The sequence below is a fragment of the Pleuronectes platessa genome, chromosome 4, assembly GCF_947347685.1.
Source record: "Pleuronectes platessa chromosome 4, fPlePla1.1, whole genome shotgun sequence".
Taxonomy (NCBI): domain Eukaryota; kingdom Metazoa; phylum Chordata; class Actinopteri; order Pleuronectiformes; family Pleuronectidae; genus Pleuronectes; species Pleuronectes platessa.
The window spans coordinates 16,966,941-16,987,331 of record NC_070629.1 but is presented as its reverse complement, the minus strand read 5'-3'; the positions used below and the strand labels follow the sequence as shown (position 1 = coordinate 16,987,331).

At 41.5% G+C, this 20,391-nt stretch overlaps 1 protein-coding gene and 6 non-coding genes across 7 annotated transcripts; 6 read left to right on the top strand and 1 right to left on the bottom strand.

Moving 5' to 3' along the window:
* Positions 1-2,164: 2,164 nt before the first annotated feature.
* Positions 2,165-2,238, top strand: trnai-aau (transfer RNA isoleucine (anticodon AAU)). The gene has a single exon. It is a non-coding gene; the product is annotated as a tRNA-Ile (tRNA).
* Positions 2,239-6,233: 3,995 nt separating this feature from the next.
* Positions 6,234-6,307, top strand: trnai-aau (transfer RNA isoleucine (anticodon AAU)). Its single transcript has one exon. It is a non-coding gene; the product is annotated as a tRNA-Ile (tRNA).
* Positions 6,308-7,076: 769 nt separating this feature from the next.
* On the bottom strand, positions 7,077-20,250 carry fam81b (family with sequence similarity 81 member B). The gene is made up of 8 exons (XM_053421339.1): positions 20,207-20,250; positions 19,436-19,643; positions 17,712-17,830; positions 16,449-16,578; positions 15,072-15,178; positions 13,828-13,963; positions 12,344-12,545; positions 7,077-7,537 (listed from the first exon to the last, which is right to left on the bottom strand). Exons 1-8 carry the CDS (start codon positions 20,248-20,250, stop codon positions 7,434-7,436), a joined length of 1,050 nt encoding a protein of 349 aa, XP_053277314.1. The 3' UTR covers positions 7,077-7,433.
* Positions 7,791-7,863, top strand: trnaf-gaa (transfer RNA phenylalanine (anticodon GAA)). Its single transcript has one exon. It is a non-coding gene; the product is annotated as a tRNA-Phe (tRNA).
* trnaf-gaa (transfer RNA phenylalanine (anticodon GAA)) lies at positions 8,189-8,261 on the top strand. The gene has a single exon. It is a non-coding gene; the product is annotated as a tRNA-Phe (tRNA).
* On the top strand, positions 8,516-8,588 carry trnaf-gaa (transfer RNA phenylalanine (anticodon GAA)). The gene has a single exon. It is a non-coding gene; the product is annotated as a tRNA-Phe (tRNA).
* Positions 10,196-10,268, top strand: trnaf-gaa (transfer RNA phenylalanine (anticodon GAA)). The gene has a single exon. It is a non-coding gene; the product is annotated as a tRNA-Phe (tRNA).
* Positions 20,251-20,391: the final 141 nt, after the last annotated feature.

Here is a 20,391-nt window from a genome sequence, read left to right as displayed (position 1 = left end):
GCCTTCGGGTGATCACCGGCTGCAAGACCAAATCCCCCCACTCTGTGGAAGACTTGAGACTTGCCAACGATCTGAATGACTTTTATTGTAGATTCGATAGACCCTCTCAAACCCCCCCCGCATCTATCACACCTCTTCTCCCCAGCCTGGACAAAGACACTAGCCCCCCCCACAAAATGGCCCCAGACTGCCCCATCACCTCCATCCCCCCCTTCACACCTCTCTCAATTCAGGAGAGAGATGTAAATAAGCTCCTGAAGAAACTGAACCCCCGCAAGGCAGCTGGACCAGACGCTGTCTCCCCCTCTACACTGAGGCACTGTGCGGATCAGCTTTCTCCATTGTTCACGGACATTTTCAACACCTCACTGGCTGAATGTGTTGTACCCGCCTGCCTGAAAACATCCACCATCATCCCCGTTCCCAAGAAGCAGAGGATCACAGGCCTTAATGACTACAGACCAGTCGCCCTGACCTCTGTAGTAATGAAGACCTTCGAGCGACTCGTGCTGACCCACCTCAAAACTATAACCAACCACCTCCTCGACCCGCTGCAGTTTGCCTACAGAGCCAACAGGTCCGTAGACGATGCAGTCAACATGGGACTCCACTTCATCCTCCAGCACCTCGACTCCCCCAGCACCTACGCCAGGATCTTGTTTGTGGACTTCAGCTCCGCATTCAACACCATCTCTCCAGCTCTTCTCCGGGACAAGCTGACCCAGCTGAGCGTGCCTGACCCCACCTGCAGGTGGATCACCAACTTCCTGACCGACAGGAAGCAGCGCGTGAGGCTGGGGAAGCTTGTCTCTGACACCCGGACCATCAGCACTGGAGCCCCTCAAGGTTGTGTGCTCTCTCCTCTCCTCTTCTCCCTCTACACCAACAACTGCACCTCCAGCCATCCCTCTGTCAAACTCCTGAAGTTTGCCGACGACACCACCCTTATTGGATTAATTTCCAATGGGGACGAGGCCGCCTACAGAGAGGAAGTTAACAGCCTGGCTTCCTGGTGCAGCCAGAACCACCTGGAGCTGAACGCTTCAAAAACTGTAGAGATGGTGGCAGACTTCAGGAGGAGCCCAGCCCAAACCGCCCCCCTCACCATGTGCGACTCCCCAGTTAAAACAGTGGAGTCATTCAGATTCCTGGGGACGATCATAGCACAGGACCTGAGGTGGACGGAGAACATCACCTCCATCACCAAGAAGGCCCAGCAGAGGATGTTCTTCCTGCGGCAACTGAGGAAATTCAGCATGCCGCGGAAAGTGATGGTTGAGTTCTACACAGCCATCATTGAGTCCATCCTCACCTCATCCATCACCGTTTGGTTCGCTGCCTCCACTGCCAAGGACAAGGGCAGACTGCAGCGGATCATTCGGTCAGCTGAGAAGGTCATCGGCTGTGACCTGCCGGCTCTCCTAGACCTGTTCCACTCCAGGACCAGAAAGAGAGCAGGCAAGATCATCGCTGATCCTTCCCATCCCGGTCACCACCTGTTCCAGAGACTTCCATCTGGGAAAAGGTTCCGGGCCGTCAGGACTAAAACCTTGCGTCACCTGAACAGCTTTTTCCCCATGGCAGTGGGGCTCACAAACAAGCCCCCCCCATCACACTGACTCTGCTGACCCCCCCCCCCCCCACCCTCGCACATAATTTATAACACTACATTATTGGCACTACCACCAATCTTTGCACCTTAAAACCGCACAAAACACATTTACTGTATATATTATTTTTTCGATATTGTTGTTTTTTATATTGATGTTTATATTGCTCTATATTGTTGTTTTTATATTGTTGTTTGTAAAGTGCACCAACCACACCAAGGCAATTTCCTGTATGTGAAAATATACAAGGCAATAAAAAGAATTCTGATTCTGATTCTGATTCTGAATTCTGATTCTGATTCTGATTCTGATACACTTGCAATTATGGTATTTTATCCCCGTACTGGCCATTAATATATTTATTTCCATCACTCACATGTGAATTCATGGAATTAAAATCCTCTTTAGACATACGGAGAATACACTGTGTAGCTTTATCTGTTCAGTATAATTTACAAATTCAACAATTTGGGGTTTTGTCTTCCAGCTCTTTGTAAATTTCACTTTCTGATCAATTGGCAACGTTACAATGACGTCACTGCTGTACTTATCACGGCCGGTTAGCTCAGCTGGTTAGAGCGTGGTGCTAATAACGCCAAGGTCGCGGGTTCGATCCCCGTACTGGCCAAGTTTCATTTGTTGACAGCTTCCATCATTTATATGGAAAAACATGTATTCCTCTGTAAATACGAGTAGAATACACTATGTGGCATTTACTTAATGGTATTTATTAATATACATCTACATCACAAATCAGTCAGCTTGTATCTCCTGTGTGGAGATAGACTTTGGTAATAGGATAAATTGTAAGATCTACCTACTGATGCACGATATTCCCTGACACCACAATGTGCTCACTGCTCTATTATGTGTGAAGAGCATAGAGAGAGAAAAAGTTTTCCAGGAAGTTCAAAACTTTCACTTTCACCTGCCGCAACAAACTGTATCCCCACCCGGCTAAAATCAATTTTCAAACCCAGCAACTTTTAGAAATCACCACTTTTCTGTCAAGCGACTTATTCAATCAAAAGAAGATTCTTTATCTTTAACAGACCGCTGAGAGGAGATCAACCTTACCGTCGCTGCGGAGCCGTTCTGTCTGCCACCGTCAGTCAATTTTACTTTCTGATCAGTAGCTTTCGTTTTGACGTTGGGTAAGGGTTGATGTCACAGGTGTGTTTTCCATATTTTCCATTTTCCATATTTATTCCCGCTTCTATAATTGACATGAAAAATACATGTTACTAATAACCCCAATAAATACACATAGAATAAATACTTTTTGAAACATTTAATGTGTGGTATGAACTATGGGCAGGGGTGGACTGGGACAAAAATTCAGCCCTGGCATTGTCTGTCCAGACCAGCCCACTACATTATCAGCGGACACCACATAGAAGTCCACAAATCTCGCGGCGTCTTCTCTCATGCATACTACTGTTACCACCTATCTCAAAGATGGCAACAAGAAGGGAGGCCACACACAAACCTCTCATGCCAAAAGTAAATGTATTTAACTCCAAATCAAGATAGCTCTAACTACGTAGTGGGATGTGTAAAATATGTTACGCGTCAGTGGTGTTAACAGTGTTTGGATGTGTGAAAATAAGGTGTGATGTATGTTGTAAGGTGCAGAAGCAAAGAAAAACTGAGGCTGAGGGCCCCATGCCCCTGGAAGCAGCCTTTAGATCTGCAGCTGAAGCCCAGCCCAAAAGGGCAGGCCCAGGGTGACGCCCCTGCCAGCTCTACCTTTGTCTGGAAAACAACTCCTCAGGCTCTCACATGTCAAGTGGTCAACCTGAGAAGGACATGGATACATTATAATGTCTCTAATCATCACAAATTAAGTATGATTTCATAAAACATAAAAAATTATAAACTCACCAGACTAGAGGAGACTCAACAGACAAACTTTGGTACAGTGAAGGCAGAGAGTGGAGGCAGACAGAGGGCAAGTCCTCGAACATGGACAGAGGGGGAACAACTCCTCAGGCTCTCACATGTCAAGTGGTCAACCTGAGAAGGACATGGATACATTATAATGTCTGAAAAATAAAGACAATTTTTTCCACTGTCCTGCACCTAGAGTTGAGAACTTTTTGGATGTGTGTTTCTTTTAAAACATTTTGGAAATTATTATAATTATGAAGTATGAAATTATACATTAAAAAATACATGATAAACTTACCAAATTCTAACAGTGGTCCCAAATGTCCACATATAAAACAGAGGGAGAACGACTCCTCAAATATATCACAACAACCTGTAATGGAGAATAATTGATCATTTAGTGTACATGATCACACCATTAAGGATCAACACATAAGCACAATAAAACTTGTGTGATAATAAAAATAATAAGAAATATTTCTCACCTTATCAGTGGAACTTTTACACACAAATTATACCTTATTTTTTAAATTAAATAGTTATCACCTCAGTAAACAATAAATTAATTGAAAGATTACAATAAATTCAATGGCAAATATTTCAAATTAAACTAATTATTCCCTATAGATTTACTTGTATTCTGTTTTCAATACAGCTTGATTCTGCATCTCTATTTACAGCTCAGCTATGGCAACAGTAAACGACGGTAGCAGCTCTTAGCTAGCTTAGCTAAATCATCTGAACAATAATAACCCATAATATCACAATTCGGCATATTAAAACAAAATCAAAAACGTTTTCTACTTTGTTTTGGACATGTCTAAAAAATGTAGCCTAGCCAGCCCCAGGCCAACGTTACTTACCATGTGTGCCTCCACTCGCTCATCATTGTCGAGTCCTCCTCGCTCGTCTCCCGGCGCACCTGCTGCTGCTGGGCTGGTGAACCCGGCACCAAATAGCTCCGTCAGTTTGGCACATGTAGCAGCCTCCACCTCCAGAGACTTCAGCTTTTTTTCCCGATGCTTCTCAGCGCCACCCGGGCGTTTTTAACTCTTATTATCCATTTTAAGTTTCTGTCTCCGCAGCAGCCCGTCCCGCGACTCCCCCCGCCAATGCCATGAGGTCCCGCCCCATCCTGGTTTGTGTTGTGATTGACAGCACTGTCAGGGCTCTCTGAGCCTGTCAGCCCATGATTGATTGACAATGACAAACAATAGACCAATAATGTGTCGATGCTGGCAACACACTGCTAGCCCTCTGTAGCCAATTGGCCGGCCCAATTGGAGGGAATTTAGAGAGGAAGAATAGAAAAAACAAAAAAAAAACAAAAAAAAAACAGAGCGGACCAGACCGGCCCACATTGGGTCAACGGCCCACCGGGACGATGCCCGGTATGCCAGATGGCCAGTCCACCCCTGACTATGGGTATGAATTAAAAAAAACATCTACAGCTCCAACTGGGTGAGGTTTTTATTGTTCCGCCACCAGAGGGCAGGTTCCTCTACATGACATTAAATTTCATTTAGCAGATTTCATCCAGAGACTTACAATCAGTGCATTCAACCATGATGGTACAAACCCAGAACAACAAGAATCAAGAAAGCCAAACTACCAAGTGCTATAGGCAAGTGCCATTTAACTGCAACTAAATCGTAACTTTTTATTATTTTTAACTTTTTATTATTATTCTAATTGTTTCTATTAATTTTTTTTTTGTTTTGCAATAAACTTTAGGATCAATTGTAATTTGGTTGAGGAGATCTACTTGCTGATGCACAACTGCCTCAGACAACTAGGCTGAAAACGTTGTTTAACTTCGCTTGCCTTTAGAAATCCTACCTCAAGGCCCGTGTCGTTTAAATCCAACAACTTTTAGAAAAAGCAATTTTTCTGCCTTGCTCATTTCTAAACACTCCTGTTTACTCTTTACATCAGATTTGTGCACTTAAATGAAAACTTAAAATAGATCAACCTCACCGTCAGTGAGGAGTTGTGATGTCTTCCTTATCAGTGACTGATGAAAATTTGGATTATCATTATTTTGAGTAGTTCTTATCACCGTCGTGTTCAAGTGCAAATTGTACCGATTAGATTTGTTTTTATTATGAGTTATTTGAAAAACTTGTGTTGCACTGGATCTACTGATGCCGATCAACATTTGTATGCCCCTCCTGGCCACTAGAGAGCAGCAGAGACATGTGGTCACGACACTGTCATACCATCTTAGCAGTGGCCCCATCCACCTCCAGCAGCACGTGAGAATGTTCTTATTCGACATGGAGTCTGTTAACAACCAACTGGCAAACGTGAGTTCATTCCTCATTATCATCCCCTTCTCCTGGCTCCTGAGGGAAACATGCATTTTCCACCAGGTTCACCTGCTAACATGATCTGTGCGGCTTTTCATTGGATTTCAGCCAAAGACAATATAGGCCTGCAGTCAAACTGGTGATCATGGTTCAAAGCTGCTCAACGCGGCGGAAACGAAGACTTTAGTGACGATCCTAGTACGCATTCACAGTGTGTCAATGTCAATATGCTGGACTCTCAGGGCCTCATACCTGACCCGGACAATTCAACACCTTGGGCCTTAAGCAAGAGCCAAGTGTAGCTTTATCTGTTCAGAATAATTTACCAATTCAACCATTTGTGATTTAGTCTTCCAGCTTATTGTAAATTCCGCTTTCTGATCAATGGGTTAGATTGTACTGACGTCACTGTTGTACTTTTCATGGCCGGTTAGCTCAGCTGGTTAGAGCGTGGTGCTAATAACGCCAAGGTCGCGGGTTCGATCCCCGTACTGGCCAAGATTTCATTTATTGACAGCTTCAATCATTTACATGGAAAAACATGTATTCCTCTGTAAATACACGTAGACTATGTGGCATTTACTTAATGGTATTTATTAATATACATCTACATCACAAATCAGCCTGCTTGTATCTCCTGTGTTGCAATAGACTTTGGTAATAGGATCAATTGTAAGATCTTCTTGCTAATGCAAGATATTCCCTGACACCACAAAGTGATCACTGCTTTATTATGTGTGAAGAGCATAGAGAGAAAAACAGTTCTACAGGAAGTTCAAAACGTTCACTTTCACCTGCTGCTACAAACTGTATCCCCACCCGGCTAAAACCATTTATACCTTTAAATATAATTTAATTTTCAAACCCAGCAACTTTTAGAAAACACAACTTTTCTGTCAAGCGACTTATTCAATATAAACCAGACTTGTTTATCTTTTACAGACCACTGAGAAAAGATCAACCTTACCATCGCTGCGGATCCGTTCTGTCTGCCACCGTCAGTCAATTTCACTTTCTCTCAGGGCCTCATACCTGACCCGGACCATTCAACACCTTGGGCCTTAAGCAAGACCCAAGTCCTCTGGCCCATTTTGAAGTGAAGTGAGGTGTAAATTTTGTATTTATATACAATTGAAAAATAGGATTAATAGCAATTCCTCCCCTGGTCACCACAGATCAGCAGAGACAGGTTGTGGGACACAACACTGACAGGAAGAACTTGACAGCAACCAATAGCAATTACCTGTTAAATAATGCAATACACGTGTCATCATTAAAAATCATTTATTATACTCTGTATTATAAAACAATATATATTTTGATCGTTTATTTTTTTACACTCCTTTAATTCAGTAATGTTCTCGTCTTTACGTCTGAAAAGAATGACTGAATCATTTTTGCTTTAAAACGATCAAGGTAATATTTCTTAAGTCACATTTATACTGATACTCATTTATAACCTCCAGAGAGGGAGATCATTCAATATACTAAGGGTCTAAATAACAGTTTGCTCACAGAATATAATGAGAGTGAAGCCTTTTGATATATACTTCGGGATCGGAGCAGCCTCACAGCAGAAGAAGCTCCTCTCTAGTCACGAGTCACTGATCTCTGTCACCTTGCTTCACATGTGCCTGATGTCCTTCTGCAGCTCGCCCTTGTCAAGACGAGATTTGATGTCACCTATCTGCCTCAGGGACTGCATGGCATCATGCACGGAGCGGAACCCTGTCCAAAAGAGGTATGATACCATTATTAGACATGAAGCATCTGAGATAAGAAGTATTCTCTGGGTGCTGCTTGAGATTGAGATGCTATAGGGCTTTTGGCCTGCCTTCTCAGAAGGGGTCTATTGATATTGTTTCTCAAGGGGCCGATCTTCCTCCAAAAATTTAACCCAAAACAATAACAAAAAAGGATTTAAACTAATTGTCATTTATGGAGATTTATTGTAATGTGATGGTTATGATGCTCTATATAAGCCGAAATAGCTCAGTTGGGAGAGCGTTAGACTGAAGATCTAAAGGTCCCTGGTTCGATCCCGGGTTTCGGCAAAAGTACTTTTCCTTTACCTCAACGTAAAAAGCATTCTATGTTTAGGGTACTCATATTTTGTGTATCCCAGTAAATCAAATACAATGTTAATATACTGTACTCTTAAAGCGTATCATTCTCTCCCAAACATTTAACACATTCCTTTACCTGTTACATCATATTATAAGGACACACTGAATCATATACTAAGTTATGTCTATATACGCTCATATCATAGCGTGACAAACTGTCCAACACATTAACATCCACCCAGGGGCCCATGTTAAGTTATTTATTCAGTTTATGTATTTACACTATAATGTATGTCAATGCCATACTGTATAAGCCGAAATAGCTCAGTTGGGAGAGCGTTAGACTGAAGATCTAAAGGTCCCTGGTTCGATCCCGGGTTTCGGCAAGAAGACTTTTCTTTGCCTCAAAGTATAAAGCATACTAAGGGTTAGGTTATATAGACCTCATATACTGTGATATATGTCAATATACTGCCAAACACATTAACATCCACACAAGGTGCTTGGTCAGTTATTCATTTTAATTATCTACTAACATGTAAATCCAGAAGGGCACTTGGAAAATGCATACCTCCGCCAAGACTAACGCCCTTTCACCTAAAAGAAGATAAACATGCTGTTAGATTTACTTTATGTATGTGCCGAAATAGCTCAGTTGGGAGAGCGTTAGACTGAAGATCTAAAGGTCCCTGGTTCGATCCCGGGTTTCGGCAGAAATTCCTTTCATTTATCTCAAAGCGTACTGTGGTTAGTTACATAGTCTTATAGTACCTCATATACTGTGGATCACAGTGAATCACTATGGAGGACCATACATGACTTAAGTAAAAAAAAATAAATACAGAAATAAATAAAAAAGGAAATAAATAAATTAATACAGAAATAAATAAATAAATATGTTAATACGAAAATAAATGTCTTAAATATATATCTAAATATATCTAATACCTAAAGGTCCCTGGTTCGATCCCGGGTTTCGGCATTAAGACCTTTTCTTTGCTTCATGAGATAAAGTTAACCATACTCTGTTTAGTAGTGTCATAGAGCCTTTCAATCCACTGGCTATAGGGAATCAAATCAGAATTATTTTTATGTATACTATGTTATGTTAAAAAAGCTGTTGTCCTAAAGTGTTTCATACTGTCCCAAACATTCAACCCATTCCTGGGAGAAATGACTTTCCTTAAACTCTTACATCACATGATAAGGACACAGTGGATCATATACTATATGTTATGTCTATACTCTGTCATCTCATAGCGTAACATACTGTCCGAATCGCTCAACACACTAACATCCACACACAGGGATTTGTTCTTCTCAAGTTATATCCCAGGAGCCCTGCTAGCTCCACAGGACTCAAGGGCCCATTGGCTGCTTATAACATGTGAAAAAATGACTACAGACAGATGGAAGCAACTGCAGAACCAAATAAAATATTTTACTATAAAATACACAATTCATATAATCATAAGAATTCTGCACGTCTGATAATCGGTCAACCCCAACTGTTCAATGCTCAACTATCTACAACATAAGCTTGTATCTTTTGGTGATTTGGTAACCTTAGCTGTTATTAATCTGTCACATTTCTATTCTTATTTAGTTTCATATCGCCTTCGCTTGCTAACACTGTCAAAAATGCTGATATTTTTCCGTATTGAATTTATTCTAAGAATAATCAGTGAGAATGAACTCTGAGGTGAAGAGATAAACTTTCTGATACAATCAACGGATATTAAATCTCTCCCTCCCTTTCTGGCCCCTTGCCGGTTTCACCACACATATTTAACGTATCAGTATCAGGTGTGAATTGCCTTTATCCCCTCTCACACCAACTCCTTCAATCGTTTCATCCTATACATAAACCAGAGCAATGGATGAATGGCTCTGGCATTGGGATGGGTGGCTGACTCATGATTCTTAAAGCAGTTAACTCCAGCTCTGATTGACTGAGGCGGCCATCGCCTCTTTTCTGTGTGTCTGGAGACTCAGAGAGCGTTGGCGTAACTGAGAAGGGGATTGATGCTGACAGTAGCTTGATGCAGAGTTCAGCCGCTGGATGGCTGCATGTATCTGTGGCTTGAGAGTTTGGAGGTTGTTGTACAAAGCACCTGTAGCTCACATTCACCCAATTTCCTCTGGTTTAAAGCTGCATTTGCCTCAGTCCCTGGCCTTTTTTAGATTAAGAATACTTATATATACATTTCCTCCTCAACATTTTTTCCAACACATTAACATCCACCCATGGGCCTTTGTTAAGTTATTTATTCAGTTTATGTATTTACTCTCTAATGTATGTCATGGTCATAATGTACAAGCCGAAATAGCTCAGTTGGGAGAGCGTTAGACTGAAGATCTAAAGGTCCCTGGTTCGATCCCGGGTTTCGGCAAGAAGGCTTTTCTTTGCCTCAAAGTATAAAGCATACTTAGGTTAGGTTATATCGACCTTGTATACTATGATACTGTCTAACACATTAACATCCACCCATGGGCCTTTGTTAAGTTATTTATTCAGTTTGTGTAATTAGTCACTAATGTAAGTCATGGTGACACTCTACAAGCCGAAATAGCTCAGTTGGGAGAGCGTTAGACTGAAGATCTAAAGGTCCCGGGTTTCGGCAAGAAGGCTTTTCTTTGCCTCAAAGTATAAAGCATACTTAGGTTAAGTTTTATAGACATCGTATACTATGATACTGTCAAACACATTAACATCCAGACATGGGGCTGTTTTTCGTATGATCTTAATTTTTTTCAGTTGAAGTAGTTTAAGTTTAATAGCCTTCGAACTGTAAAAATGGGAGATGAGTCTCTATTTGATTCGCACAGAAACAGCCGATAGAAAGGGTCTTTACTTTTAGTACATTTTCAGAGCTTCCCCTTTATACTTGAGTAAAGAGGTTGAATCATTAATTATACCTGTATACTTATACTTCAGTTGTTTTTAACTAAAAGTCTTTGGTGAGCTCTATAGTTTTTGATGTAGTGTAGTGTTTGATTTATCTATCTGTCGTGACTCTGCCCCTCTCTGGAACCTTTAAAGACACCTCTAAACGTGTAGGGAGCTCAATGATTTATTCTTGTGGATCTTTTGTTTAGGTTTATGGACTTTGGCCTCGTTATCTTCCATGAGTTTGCTTTTTGGACTTGTTTCTCATTCATTTGTCCTTTTTACATATTTGTACCTTTTTTACTTCCTGTTTCATTTTGTAGGTACCTGTGTTTCTCATTTCAGAATACTCCGCATCCTGTCTTTGTTGGCCTTCCTGCCCTGCGTGATTACCTGTCAGCCTTCCATTCACTTCACCTTTGTAATTAGTCTATTTCCTTTGGTTTTCCACTACTTCATCTCGTCAGTAGTGAAGGAACCATCATTGTTTACTCCTAGTGAATGTGTTACCCAGTTATGTTTACTTGTGCCTTTGGGTTTTGGATACTTCCACCTGTAAGACTGCCGACCTGTTCACCAAACCCGTAATTCTAAGCAGGGACTGTGAATTGTCCTTGTGTGTGTGTGAAAATCCATCTTGAAACTGCATATGTATTGAGATAATTACAGTATAACAGTTATATAATAAGCTATTGCAGGCATTATGGGGCAATACTTGTGTTCCTTAACAAGTCTATCATGACCGGTCAAGAGATGTTCTAGCCAACAAAAGCATTACAGGCAAATGATTAGTTAAATTACAGAAGATTGGCCAATCCGGAAAACAATTTAAACTATAGCTGTTGGAAGAATTTAAGTAGTTCCGATGTCTATGGCAAGACAAGAACCCACAAACCCACAATACACTGTGAACAAAGGACAAGACAAACTACTTGATGAAACCAGGAGAATTCTAAAATAGGTTGTGTATGTACTGTGTATGTGTTTATGAGTTGTGCTGCTCATACATTCAAATTACGGCTGGATGACATGGACAAAAATAAATAAATTGTTTTATATCAGTCAATATTGATAACTGTCCGGATACATGTCTGATTATTATTTTTAAGTTTAAAGACAACTTTTTGCTCCTGAGAGAACTCTTAATCAGCAGAGAATGACAAACACAAGTTGTGATCAATTATGCGTTATACCTCTTCACTTTGCTGACACAATGTAAAAGGATATGTAGATATATACACATTTCCTATATCGCTATTGATGACATTTATATTGTTTTATTGATAATTATTTATGTCTCATCCTTTTTTCCATTTATACAGTAGCTCACCTTTCTCACTTTTCTCACATTAACTGCAGTGAGAATCTCATTTGCGCGCTAAAGACATGAATTCATCAAGTGGTCATGCAACTCAATTTCTGACCAAGTGTGCCTCTCACTTCGTGTCTCTGTGTTCCTGACTCAATGGTGAAGCATTGTTGCGTGTGCATTTTTTCCTTGACGTATATAGTAAGGTACATACACTGTGTGTGTGTTTACTCGCTGATGACAGTCAGTTACATACAGCGATCACCCACCTTTGTGGTAGTCGTGTTTGAGCAGCTGCATCTCCTGATGGAGGCTGTTCTCCACTGAGCTCACTCTCTCACTGAGTTCTCTTTCAGAGCGTTTCAGCCGATCTGCCTGACTTTGGTCGGACTGGTCCCGCTGGGGCTCTGACCGCTCCATCTGGGCCTCCAGAGCACGCAGCCGAATGGCTAATCTAGACTCTGACTCCAACTGAACACAAAACATACACACACACATTTAAGATCCAACAATCAAAACCCACAATACTGCACAACAGCTTTTCAATCCCCACGCTCTGTATATAACAAGCCCTGAATGTTCTTTTTAATCCTCAGTCAAAGGCTCTGCTCAATTATATATTAAGTGAAGTAAACCATATATACCTCTATATACAGAATATCAATGCAATCATCCTGTGTCGCCGCTGAACTTTGCTGATGTGGTCTCTGGTCAAATTCATTTTTTCCCCCACCTGCTGCTGTAACAAGTGAGTTTCACCTTGGATCATCAATGTTTATGTTATCCTTACATTGGATCTTTATTTCAAAATCACATTACTTTTGAGATTGCACTGTGCGCTTGCAGCCACCTGTGTGTTCTGCTCATCTGTGGTATGAAAGGAAGTCAAAAGTGCAATGACAAAGGATGAAACAATTAAAAAGTCTAAAACTTTTTCAACTTCAGTCAAATGAAAGGATAAAAGATGCTGATAACTAAAAGTTGTAAGATGCAGCAGCCACTTTAGTATGTATGATGGTGTCAAAGTTAATTTAACATGATATATTGATTCTTACAAATGTTCATTCATGTGCCAACTTGGGCATTTTGCTGACACAAAACACTCTATTAGACTCCACAGCTTTCTCAGCATCTGTTCCACTTGCATAGCAGAAAGTTCAGAACTTTAACTGCTGATTCACAGCTTAGGGAGTGTGACTGACACTGCACATTCCAACACCACAAAACAAACGGTCTCTTTCACTTAAAGCCATTTAATAACTTGAAGACCGTAAAGGAAGAGGACACACAGGTCATATACAATATGAGGACAACACAAATTACATAAGTATAGTAAAAGTACATGCAGTTTCGGATGAAAAATACTATTTCTGTGTTTCTACATTTATATATCAAATGTTTTATGTTCATACATTTTACAATGATCTATTAATATATTTTAATATTAATTTATTAATGTACTTCTTAACCCTAACCCTTCTTTATTCATACATTCATTCAATCATTTCTACAATTACATATTAGTACAGTTTGATATTTATTTATTTAAATATTTATTTATCCATACATTCATTTCCACAATTATCCGTTCATTTATTTGTAGATTTATATATGTATTCCTTCATGACTCTTTCTTTCTCCATATGATGGTAGGAAGGCTTACCTGAGAAAATTTATGTAGAAATGCAGAAATAGCCATTTTCCTAATAAACTTTATTTATCGCTTCCTGTCCTCACAGATATTTTGTCTCACCATTTTGTCTTGGAGTCGTGAGTAGAGCTGCTGGCTGCTCTGTGCATGAGTCTGCAGAAAGCTGTTGAGCTGCTGTTCTGTCCACTTTCTCAGTGAGTCTGTCTGCTGCTTGGCCTCCTTCCGCCCACCTGACATCCTACCAAGAAAGTACAGACATGCAGTAGGATGCATTTTGACGATGCAGTCATAGCTGAAGTTGCAGGCCGATTTTATTGTCCGTTTCTGCAAACTTTAGACACTAAAAGCCTTGTTAGAGGGGGGGGGATAGATTTTTAAAGTCTGGGGAAATGCAAATAGACTGAATCCGGTCTGGAAACACCTGAGGATCTAATAGTTGGCAACGCTCGCTGTAAATTTAGATCTTATATATCGGTCCCTACGTGGCACTCCAAGGTGCTTGGCAACAGACAAACAATTTGTTTCCATAACCTTTGGTTAATTGGCACCCCTCGTCTAATAAACAACTTGCCCCAGGTAAAATGTCTGTGCTGTGAAAACAAAGTGTCAATCATTAATCCATACAGCTGTTAATGTCGGTGTTAATTAGAGCTGAGACAGGAATAGTGCCGTCACAAGCAGCACACTAAATAATACAAGAAATTCAAGGCTGTAGGAAGTATCGAAATAAAGTCTCCACAAAACATTAGCTTTTGTGGAGACTAATGTTGCTCTGACCACTGTTACAAACAGTTTAATCAAGCCTATACAGTGTTATTAGCTGTGGTAATTTGCTTGTTTTAATAGGATGTGGTGTCTTAATCGTGGATTTGTTTTGTAAATATGTATCATTTTATTGCAGGTGGCCTTGTAAGAACTGGCCGGTGACAACAGATGAAAATGAGCTTATTCAGTAAACGGGCATTTAGACTATTTAGTTTGATTAATGAGCAGTGTCCTTATCTAACAAATAGATAAATAAAAAAATTACTTTCTTACATCCACTACTGAGGTTTTTGCCCCGTCTGTTGGATTGGAGCAGGGACAAAGGAGCAGATCCATGAATTTTTATTTTACATTTTCACAGATTTCCCGGGGAACAATTCATGGCTCTGGATCGATGTATTTATGAGTGTGTGCAATTGTGGTCTAGCAGAATTCAATGTGGTTTCATAAGAGGACCTCAGGGGACGGAGGGCCATTCTAGTTACCTACAATATCAGTTGTAATCATTTTTTAAATACGCCTTCATATAAAAATAACGATCCAATTGTGGGTTGTGCTAAGACTTAGATGAACTGCCTTACTTCTCTTCTAGTAGTTGAACTTGTTTATGCAGATCACACAGGGAGCTTCTGTGGCTCTGGGTGAGCTCTGTCAAAGATGCCGACAGCCGTTCAAGGTCACGATGAAGCTGAGTAGAGAACAAACGTGGGCTGTAATGCGACGTGAAAGCATCTTGTGGTGGCGGCCGTAAACTAACCTTTTATCCTTTCCAGTTTCTGCTGAGTCGAGCCGATCAAGCTGCTGCAACACTCCTGCAGCCACAAAACAGCAGTGACCTACTTTCTCTGCATTTTCAATTATCCTTATGGTGGAACTGTACATGCTTGACCACTGCTCCGCGGCTAATAGGCTGCCATCAGTGATTTACCACCTTGTGCCACATACAGAACAGTGTGCAGGCGGTATCAGCCTGGCTGTGTGAGCAGTATAAGCTATCAATGGAGGAACTTGGCTATCTCTGTTCCTGAATTCGTTTTACTTCTCATTTCCTTCAGGGCCTGTGGCTGCCGCAGAGTTAACCTCCAAATCACCTACCGAACACCCAGTCATCATTTCCTCGGATAAACAACATCCCTCCTGTGTTTTATCAGATTATAATTTTTCTCTCACGGAAGGAGCATTTAAATGAAGGTAATCCCCATCCAGCGGCACTCGATGAAAAGTTGCGGATTTACCGAGGTAGGACGGTTCCTCCTCTGTGCACAAATACCGGGTCAAGCCAATATAGTTTTTTGTCATTAAAAGAAATTCAGAGGACAACCACAGTAACTGAGTTCGTCTTCTGAGGACCATGAATGTCTGAACACAGATTTAAAGCAATCCACTGAGTCGTGTTAGAGACGTGCAGCTGCCTTGTATAGAGCATTTAACTGATCCACGTCTCTTCTGCCAAACCCTTTGACAGCAATGAACATTGACTCTATATAGAGATGGACAACACGCCTCCACATCCTCCCACTATCCAGAAATGAGGCCAAAATATCTCAGATAAGAACGAGACCATCTTTTGCTGGTGACATAACTTGGAGGAAAGAGCTTGTGCATGGAGCCGCAGTATCCAGGGGCCGCTTACGGACCTGCTCGACCAAATGGGAGTCAGCTCTCAATCACGAGGCGAGCATCAAATAAATAATGAAATCCAAACCTGCTGCCATCAACAGTGTGAATAAAATGACAAACACCTTTGGGAAAAAAAGAAAACAAATATATATGTATTATGTAATATGACTTTTTATATTGGCACATGTCTCATCTGCTAACACGGAGGATGTCTTTTTTTTTTACGACCTATACTGCAGCCAACCACCAGATCAAGATGCTTTGGCCATCTTTGTGGGGAGCAGCCATCATGGTCCATCTTTATATAAACTCCACGGCAATGATCCACCGTCTCTCACCTTGACTTCCAGCTCCTCCAGCTTCACATCCACACCTGCTCTGAGCTCTTTCATCTCCTGCTGCAGTCTGATCCGGTGCCGATCCCCAGAGCTCACGTCGGCGCTCAGCTTGGCGATGCTGGCATCACACCTGAGGTAATAAGTGAGGAAGCACAGAGGGGGGGGACACCATTTGCGGATATTGGGTTGGGAGGGAGATAAGGAAGGGGTGTGAAGAAAAGGAGATTCGGGAGGAAGCGCCCACAGTTTAGATGGCTGACAATCAGGAAGTTAGATTTGGGGGAGGGGGAATCAGACATCTGCCCTTATCAATACTTTCCAATTAGTGAGCTAATGAAAGCCATAGAAGGCTCTGTTGCATCCGGATCAATGCGACTTCATCCTTTGAATGTTGAACAAACACATTTAAATGTTTGCGTCACAAATCAAATTATACAATTGGTTTAATACATTTAACTTGTGTTTGTCAATATAATAATTGGAATCCAGCTCCAGAAATCAATTCTAGCATCTAATTGTTAAAATGTGCAATTTGGGTTATTTCCCCGTAGAGAGCCTCAGATCCTAATACTGAATCCTCTGGACATTAGCCTATTTACCTGATTATTAATGACTAAAATGTGAGATGTGATGAGACTGAGTAGGTGGTGTTTTTATATACACTTTATTGGACCATAAATGAGCTGTTTGCTAAGAAGTAGCAAATATCCCTCCTCCCCACCGACCTCCTAAACAACAAGGAGGAGGGCAGGCCTGTTGTGAGACGACAGGTACCCTAGTCAACAAAATGACACCACGTCTTAATCCTGACACATGCACAGTTGAGCAGCGCACTAAGACGACAAAGCCTCTTCTGCAATCCAGTCTAACGAGGGTAATCTGCACAGACACAAAATAATGAGCAAGTGCAAGTCAGAGTGTTTGCAAACATAGAAACTTCAGTCTGCTGAGAGTGGAATCATTGGTGTGTGTGTGTGTGTGTGTGTGTGTGTGTGTGTGTGTGTGTGTGTGTGTGTGTGTATGTGTGTGTGTGTCTGTGTGTGTGTGTGTGTCTGTGTGTGTGTGAGAGAGTGAGCAGGCTGTAAAATTATCCTTCATTAGAGGGGGCGAAAAACCAAGAAGAGCATCTGCAAGGAGAGTTAATCAGTTTGACCACTCAGACTCGGTGTAAATTTTTGTACAGGCCTCCTAAATATTGATTCAGTGCTCCTTTCATTTTATTTTTCAGACCGTGTTTGACCGAGGACGTGTTTGTGTGCGTACCTGGCGACTCTTCCTCTCAGGTCTCCAATGCCGGCCAGGTTTTTCTGGTCTAAGCTTTGAACGGCCTGTGACGTTCCTGATGTTACGGAGTCCCTCTGGGCGATCTGTCTCTCCAGTGCCTGATCAGAACAAAGACAGAGGACTTAATGCATGCAATCCCCTATATTTGAAAATGATGGCGATGTACTCTTTAAAGTTAAACAAAATAAAGATGAGACAATCTAAGGACAAATCAAGGGTTGAGAGTTAATTCTGCTTCCCCTTTTACTGCTGTAGAGATCATTGTTTAATTACTAAGAAGTTTCATCAGCACCTTGCATCGCATGAGTGATGATCTCACAGGATTGTGTTGAATGTGTGCTAACATCAAAAAGACGACTCATCGGCTCATCGAGAGAGCCAACAGCTTAGCTTGTTACTTCTTCATGTTCAGAATTAATTAGTTCTTAGGCATCCGTCTACTATTTCAGATAATGTCAGCCTGTAATCATGTTAATGGCCCGTTTGGTGTGCACTAATGAAGCTGCGTGTTATTTTTCTAAATTTGAATACGGGGTTACTGAAGATGAATCCGCACCTTCATCCCTCTCAAGACTCTGATCTCGTGGCACCTTCCAGTAATGATCCTCGCTTCTGTATTTCAGGCACGATTGCATAACGTGCCGAGTATTTATTTAACCACACGCCGTGAACATCGTTAGCTTGGGCTCATACAGACAAAATCCATTGAGCTGATGAGGAGTCAATCTGCCAGGCTCTGCTCGGGCGCTGCACCATTCTATCAGGTGCAATCAAATCAACTGTGTGTGTGTGCGCGTGCACGGCTCATCAAGACTGACGAGGAGAAGAGAGCAGATAACAGACTGTGCGGGAAAAGAAAACCGCAGATAGAGACAAATCACATTCACCCACATGGTAGCTTGAGGCTGCAAGTGTGCTTCACCACAGCACATTAAAGACATACTGCAATAAGAGTTCACTGTGTAAGATTTAATGTGAAAGCGATCTTTTGGCAGAAATTAAATATAAAATCTAAATTGTACAAATTGTTTTCTTTACCCTAGAATGGGTCCTGTTTATATTTAAATACTTTATATTTACATCAGGAACGGGTCGTCTCTACAGAGGCTATCACACTTTTTACAGCAGCACAGACTAGACAAACTAAACACCCTTTGAGTTTTTATGAAACCCGAAGGCTACCACAGGTTCTCATTCATGTTTGGGAGGGGAGGGTGAGGTGAGAGGGATGAGCTGCAACATGCAACCTCACCACTAGATGTCACTAAATTCGACACACTGAACCTTTTAAGTGTCTTTTTTTCAAGCTGCAAAAAAATTGTATGAATGTTTACAGACATTAATGCAGATTTTAATATCACATTTATCACAATATATACCAAAAATTAAATATGATTTTTAACATGGCTCAAACCGCCCCCTTATATTTCCAACTGTCTTGGACATTGCAGGGCCAAAGCTTGCGTAGAGGCAAACGTTGGGGATGTCTCCACGTCATGAGATTTTGTATCTATATAAAAAGGTTAACATTAAACAAGTTAAAGGCCGCCACCAGCGACCACTCTTAAGAGGGAATCTGTAAAGCCCCGCTCATTTTCAAATCTATGCTGAAACTAACCAGCCAAAACTTAGGGTTGAGGTTACAGCATTACAACATTTTTCACAAGACAACACCTTGTCTACTTATCTACCTATTTGTATACCTGTATGTCCACACTGAGCTGCTTGACGATGCGTGTGATGGTCAGTATGTGACTCTCCAGCAGCTTGCGGGAAAGGGCCTCGACCTGAACCGAGCCCTTGGTGGACTGCAGGCCCGCCGCCACCTCCGCTTTGATGGCGAAAGCCTGGTCCAGCAGCACAGCCAGCGTCCTCTCCTGACCGCCCAGACGACCCTCCAGGACATCGGGCCTTAATCAGGAAGTAAGCAGATAAAAATAAAAACCAAGCTCTGAGTCATGAAATTCAAATGAAAGGAAAACAACAAAGGTTTTTTTGCAAAGTCAAGTTAACATTTTCTTGCACTAGGGCACAGGAAAACAGACGGGGGGCGGGGGGGTGGGGGGTAAAGTCAACAGCATAATTCAATGAAGCAGTCATCCACCCAGAAGGAGAATGAAGATGAAATGGGATGTTGTGTTTTGGTTTTCATCCCCTCGGGTCACTCTCCTACCAGATCTCTCATTGACTTCATGTCCCTGTGTGTGCTCTGTCACCCTGCGTGATGCTGCCGTGGATTAAGGATTAATTTGATCAATGTGATTCACCGAGGTGTTAGAAAGGTCATTTGTGGTTCCCAACCTTATTTTCATACAATCAGCTGGGGGGGGGGGGGGGGGGGGGGGGGGGGGTGAGTAGAACTTATCTCTAGCACGCAGATAATTTTTTTTGAATATGATGCGGTACATTTTTTAAAAGCTTTAAGGTCAGAATACATCAAATATAAAATACAGTGATTAGGTAAAGGACTTTACCTGCTGTGACTCTGATCGGGCTTTAACTTTGACTCGTATGACATTCTTCTTTTCTATAAAGGAATACACATATCACATATTGCTGAGACCTGCAGTCATTTGTACTTGTGTCCTAATGCAACCGTATTGCTTTGTTAAATGTATTATCACTTTTTATTACTGTAATCAATAGAAAGCTTTACAGT